The 7,036-nt window shown below is 39.0% G+C and overlaps 1 protein-coding gene across 1 annotated transcript in view; it reads left to right on the plus strand.

Moving 5' to 3' along the window:
* LOC125771931 (phospholipid-transporting ATPase ABCA3-like) overlaps nucleotides 1-6,725 on the plus strand; it is a 256,720-nt gene extending 249,995 nt beyond the window's left edge. The window contains exon 5 of the mRNA XM_049443122.1: nucleotides 5,343-6,725. Coding sequence (XP_049299079.1) covers nucleotides 5,343-5,673 — 331 coding nt within the window. The 3' untranslated portion in view covers nucleotides 5,674-6,725. The remainder of the gene's footprint in view (nucleotides 1-5,342) is intronic.
* Nucleotides 6,726-7,036: the final 311 nt, after the last annotated feature.

Here is a 7,036-nt window from a genome sequence, read left to right on the forward strand (position 1 = left end):
TTCCAATGAAAAAACCATTGTTTATCCTCAAAACCCAGCTACGCGAACATCAAACGATTTCATAAGCGGAACTGCGTTCTAAACCACTTTCCGTGCATCCTTTCCTGGTCCGTTTTCGAGTGGTCCTACCATCAGTACTATCGATCCAGAACTACGGTTGCGATGTCGTGCTGCGATTCAATTAGATAGAAATGTCTTTGTCCAACTAATAGCCGTACATGTGTTTCCCAATCAAATGTTCACTAGCAATCAGCAGGTGGCGAAATTAGTTTTAAAAAAAAGAAGACAAAAACAAACTAAAGACTACGGAAATGATGCGTTCAAATTTCAATTCATCGATTTCCCATGGGGCCCCTTCTAATATTCTAATCTTCCATTTAGTTTCGTTTTCTAAGTGACCGGCTGCAAAAGACAGCAGAATAAACTGCTCCGTGCTCACACTAAAAGTGGCTATTCATTTTAACACACACAAAAAAAGAAATCATAATAGATTTATACAGCGAAACCCAGAAAACACTGCTAACGGAAGAAGGTGCTGACAATGGGTGAACCGTAAAAAATGAAAAGTTTCCTCGCTTGTGTGCCCTCTTTCTGCTTGGGAGGGATGAAAATTTCCACCTCACCACAAGCTCAAACACGGCTATTTGAACTTCCACACAGATTCCGAACGCTTCGGTCTGCTCCCGAAAGGCTGCTTTTGGGGAGGGTTCGCCATTAAAGAACACTGGTGCTACTACTGCTGACTCATTTCATTTCGATTCATTATCGCACGGATCCCATCACGGATGCTGTTGCGTTGCCGGCAAACACCGGCACAGAAAGAACCGTACTCAGCGTGCGAAGCACCCGAACCGGTTGCTAACAGCAAACCGGATCCAAACTACTGCCAAGGAAACAGAAGGACTATGTCAAAACCACCACCACAAGATTTCGCACGGACCGGTGATGCTGATCCGGTCGTAAGCTTGGTTTTATACAAGGATAATTTAATAAAAATAAGCCCGGTTAATTAATCCTTTGCGGAATGGTGGGTCGCCTTTTTTCGGGGCTACAGTTTCGTGCGACACCACTTCACTTGATCGCACATTTCGGCTTTCGTTCGGCTTAAGGAATAATAGAGAAAAAATATTCCAAGTGAGATTCTATAATTTTTTTAAGAATATACAACAAAACACAGCCGTTAAAGTACTTGAATCTTTCTACCTTACGCAACACTCGACAAAAGTGTGACTCTCTGTTTCTGCTAACGAGATCCATAAAATAGTAGCAAGAGACGGTGGAACACCACAGCAAGAAACTGCAAACGAATGTTAATTTTGAGGATAGGAAAATGAACCAAAATCGAAATTGGATTTCCGCGTTCATGCTTCTTCCCTTAGTACGCTACCTGACCTACTCTAGCGACCGTAACGATAAGTGTTGGTCGGAAGGACTAAAACTAAAGAAAATTACACTCTGTTCCGAGTCGATTCATTCTCTATTTTTTTTTCTCTTTTTCCCTCATATTATGATTAAACTTATTACAGTAAGCTACGAAAAAAAAGAAAAAGGTAACCTTCCAATGATTTTTTTCTTCTTCTAATTCAAACAACTTTTTTTTTGTTAGCAAAACTAGCACCGCTTTCTCGTCCTTAGTTAACGACAGAAGGAAGTAGTAAAACTAACAGAGACAAAATTTATCTGCAAATTAAAAGTTAACTAATTACGGCACCCAACGTCATCGACTACGGCCGTTTGCCACCTTTCTTCGTAAGTGATGGGAACCTAACTTTGTACGAAAAAACCTAAAACCACGATGAGTTGATTCGTTTGCCTTTCTCTAGTCTTGAAATAATCGTAGAAAAAAGACAGGTAAAAGGTGTTTTGCTAGAGAAAAAAAACAAATGATGAAAAATCAATACCAACACACCAGACCGTAATCACCATCAACAGCTAAAAACCCCGGGATCGTAACCAGACAAAACAAACGACCGTTCCGAGCCGTTCGGGAAAATTGAATGAAATTATAACTTATAATTGAAAACAGTCGAGACTGGGCGAACAGAAGCTAAACGAATCAAATAATGTTGCCTTTTCTTCGGGGCCGGAAAGGACGATGGTACAAGGAAATTTTCGTCCACACCGAGGTGTGTTTCGGAGTAAACATTTACCCCGGCCGCTTCGTTGTTTGCATTGACTGTGAAGTAGCAGAAGCTGTGTGTTTCAAATAATCATATCAAATGCAAATTCCATTTTTACGAGTTAGATCTCGAAACGCCAGACCACTCTTTACCATCCTTACCTCATCTTCTCTGGACGACTGCCAAAGGCAAAACATACCTTAAGCTACACGAGTGAACGAAAAAACCGGGCAAGGTGAATTTTGAAAACGATCTCAACCCACCGCCGCTCGAGACATTCGATCTCCTCGTGCATCATCATTTTCATTCACTTCTTCAACGTATGAATCGTATTTCGGTTTGGATCCAAGTCGAAACTAACACAGTTAAAACACAACCAACATAACATATGTTGTCCCAAGCGGGCTTGAAACGATACACACACAACTTGAAGGCGGAAAGCTGGGATCGTATCAACTCCCCAAAAATACGAGAACAAAAATCATGTAAATCGGCTTAATGGACCATGTCACTCGTACGTTGACAGAATGTTTTCACAAATTTGCTTTCCTCCTTTGCTTGGTGGATGCGATGAATATGGAATTTTCATTGATTTGGTAAAATGAACCGAAAGAAGGGAGGAAATGCTTCAACAGTCCTTCGTTCGCGAAAGACCTCACGCACAAACCAGGCTAGATCTATGCTTTATGATACGGAGGACCTTTACAGCAAAACGCCTCTGGCAGAAAGGAAAATACAACCACATTTCTATTAATATTCAACCAACAACGCACGCGGACAGACAGATGGATGGGATTGCCCAGTGCTCTGCAAACCACGCCAAACATTTGGCCAATTAAGTGCTCACTAATTATGAGAAATTGTTTCTTTACCTCCCAATCGCTTGGCTCTCGAGACCACAACTCTTTTCTTGTTTGATTTTATTGCACTCTTCTTATGCACCTGAAGGTGTATATTAACGGAAATCATTTCTTTCACCAACAATTTTTTTTTCTCTTTCTCTAAACTGTCCCTCACTAAACGTACTGTTTAACTACCGATTTTCTAAAAACTCTTACCTTCTGTTCTCAACCAAATGGCAATAACATTTAAGGCAAACTGTACCCCTTAATATAGGGGCAGAGAAAAACCCCCCGGCTTATCTTGATTACGTTTGGGCAGGAAAAAAGCAATGTTTTGAGCAGTCTTTTGCCAGTGCGTCAGTGCCTTTTGTACGCATTTCACCACGATTTTGACGCGTTAGCCCCCGAGGAGGATAATTTATTATTTTTATTATTATGCTGGCCCAGGTACACCACGGGCTGGCGCTTGTCGGCTCGAAAAGGCCAACAAGAATGGGTAACCCAGCGCGTCTAACCATCGTCTGCCAAGGATACTGTGTTCGAAGAAATAATTACAATGTGTAACAATGATATTAAGTATTAATTAATGAACACGGCAGGCACATTCCCTTTTCGGCTGCCCTTGGACGTTAAATGACAAATTATTAAAATGGTTCTGCATGAAAATCACAAACAGCTGGGATCACTGTCGACGGAAATTGGTCATTCGGTTGTGTCAAAACGTGTTTTGTTAGTCATTTATTTTGGAGCACAATTTTTCAACGCTTAATTAAATTTGGTTTTATGTCGTTAAAAAAATGATATTGACAGTAATGAGTTGCGATATATTTAATTACATATATTACATAAATATGCATTTCGTGTTCTACTGAAATTATTTTTTAAATCTACTATAGATAGCAATTAAATTTAAAACAATCCTTTGAATTTATAAAACACAAATAAAATTCTTGCAATTTGTGTATGCACATCTGATGAAAATTAGAAGTAAATTAGATTTTGTTGTTATGGTCTTTGAGAATTTAATTTTTTTTGAGAATTAACACAGGAACTCTTGAAACGGATTATTTGATAATTATTGATGGGTTGATTTTTGTTATATATTAGTTATTCTTTAGACCTGAGAATCCTGAGATCAACTGAAAATCTTTTGGGAGTCGTGGTAGATTATCATATTAAGTATTAAAGTAAGTAAGTCAAAATTTAAAAATATTCAATAAAACCTAATAATAAAAGAAAAACCAGTAAATTTAAAACCTTCTTCACATTCACAGAAATGAGCAATGAAAACTCTTCCACACTCGTCAAAATACCCATAAAAATGAATATCCTAACCATTTCGCACACCCAAAAAACCATAAAACCAGTCAACGCCATCTTACAAACTTGTCGAATGTCTTTTTAGCAAATACCTTCATTTCAGCATTTGCCAATTTCCTTCCAACGAAGCCTCCTACGTTTTCCCGAAGAAAATCGATCGCCTCGCCAATTTGGTTGCAAAATTTGATGCATTGCAGCACATTGTGCACGACCGCGTACGCGGCGCGACCTGCCATCGCATTGCACCCAGCAACGATGCGCCCGTGGCACGTACATTCGATTTAACCTCCCGCACCACCATCTCGCGAAACCACCCGAAATCTTCACCCCTCAAATGAAAGGATTTCACCCCAAAAACCGTAGCCACAGTCGTCGCGACTTATAGGTCCTCGACATTTTGTGCTGCGTTCGTTCATTCCTCGTCGCAGTATTTTGCATGCGAATGCATTTGCAAAAACTCGGGTACAATTTTTTGACCCTCACATGCATACACACACACACTTCCAAACCTATTCCTGCGAGAGGAAAATTAATGAGTCGTGTAATTTTCCAAATCCGCACCGAATCGCACGTCCTCGATGGATTCGATTTCTAGCCGGCGCACGTTCAAGCGATTTGAACGAAACGAGCGGCAAAGTGAATCAGAAACCAATGGAGAACACACACAGAAAAAAATACACAAACTTTGCCATTTTTTATCCCCCGTGCACTATAGCAGTATGCAGATCAATATGCAAGACATTGGGAAAGTAAACGACCCGTACCGTTTTCTCTCTTCAATTTTCGATACTTCTCGTTCAACTGCAAGAGAAATGCATTTTTAACCAACATTTGCGACACCGGGGAAAAGAAGGAAACAAATCCATTGTGACTACGCTATGTTTTTCTTGGCCGTGCTGCTTAAATACCGGTTCCCAAAAATGTTCGACGTAATTTTTGGCGACCACATTGTTTACCACCGCTTTCTCCGTCAGCACGACGGAACCAAACTAATGCTAAACGACCCGGCGAAATTACACTGCATTCGGCCACAGCATACTTCCGTACTTCCACACCGTGTATATGCATTTACATGTGACTCAATGTTGCCTGTTTTTCTGTTCGCTTTCGTTTATTTTCCCAACCACAACGTTCATTCTGACAAAACCAAAATGACTTTCACCCTGGAGGATTCGGTTCTGCGGGAAGGAAAAAAGTATCCGCAAATAGGTAAACTAAGGAACGATAAAACCTTATGGTTGTATGCTTTTTTTTCTTTTTATTTTCGTTTCAGCTTTTTTCACCCCCTGGTTTATTTCTCCTGTACTTCTTTAGTGGCCGAAAAAAAAAGGGTTGGAATCGTAAATTGCTGTGGTTGGACATTATCAAGATTCATTTTCGTACAATCGTGACACTCCTCCACAATTTGAAAGCGGGACGGGTTTTGGTACGGTTTTGCCGCTGGCAAAGGCAGGCAATTCCTCTGATTCAAGCGGCAAAACTGACTTTATCGTGCCTGAAAGGGTTAAAATCGAGCAGGACACGGAGGAACAAACAAATAAGGGGTGAAAAAAAATAGCAAAACAAAACGTAAACCGACCCAATGGCAGGATCTTCGACTGCGTCCATTCAAAGTGGATTTAATGGTGAAGATGAGAACGTGGAATGTTTTGCGTGGAAATCCTTTTTTTTAATGGCTTCGAGGATGAGTGTGTAAGTGAGAAAAATGGAGGAAGTAAATTTATTTTTATGACACAATCAAAGCTCAATGCAACAAAGCTGGTCGCTCATAAAATGTGACCTTACAATATAACTGGCAAAAAGCACGACTTTCTCCGCAGGGATGTTATCATGTTTGTCCTACTTTTTTGTATGTTTTTTAAACATTTTTATAAAACTCAAAAAATACAATAAGCTGCTTGTGACACGCTAAGAATATAAAATGTATCCATTTTCGTTGCATTTAGTTATGCAGCGAAATGCATTTGATTCAAAATTTGTTTCATTTTCAACTGTCCAAAGCATAATTTTCATAGACCATAAATATTAGACCATAAAAAAACAATCAAAAGGAACCTTCAGCGCCATGGATCGCCATGGTTTCGTTAGTTTTGGACAAAGTCCATGTCTAACAGGCAAAGTTGAGTACCGAAACTATGCAGTATAAGTTCTGTATAGTCCCAGTTGCGATCGTCTCGACAAGTGTTAAAAGGTGTTAAAATAATCTAAAATATTTTATTACGTTAAAGAATCAAGAAAATAATACTATATAAAAATATTAGTGAAGGAATTACACTATGTTCTTTGTAAGAAGAATAATGGTTAGTCCTTTTCTATGATAGAAATTATAAAATTGTAGAAACAAAATCGTTTCTTTGTAGTTACAGAGTTGAAAGTAAGACAAGTTCATATTACTTTATAAAGAATATATAAACCATTTTTAACACATTTTCAAATCCAATTATCTAACTGATTCATCAAATGAAACATGTTTTAAATCATCTGGAATATAATTTTGATCTTCTATTCCGCAGTGATGAACAACTCCCATTAAAATCATTTAAAGTTTGTCTACTGATATCCGCCGCATTTCCAGCTACTTTGTAGTGTGATTTTTTTTTTTTCAAGCCTAAAACAAAACCCAACATCCATCCAATGGACTGCAACTGACCATTTTGTTAAGGCTTGGCCATAAACAAACTATAAACAAGCTCGCTCAAAGTCAAAGTTCAGCTATCATAAACTTTAAAATGAATTCAGTCCAATACCAGAAGC

Source organism: Anopheles funestus, chromosome 3RL (genome assembly GCF_943734845.2).
Source record: "Anopheles funestus chromosome 3RL, idAnoFuneDA-416_04, whole genome shotgun sequence".
NCBI lineage: Eukaryota > Metazoa > Arthropoda > Insecta > Diptera > Culicidae > Anopheles > Anopheles funestus.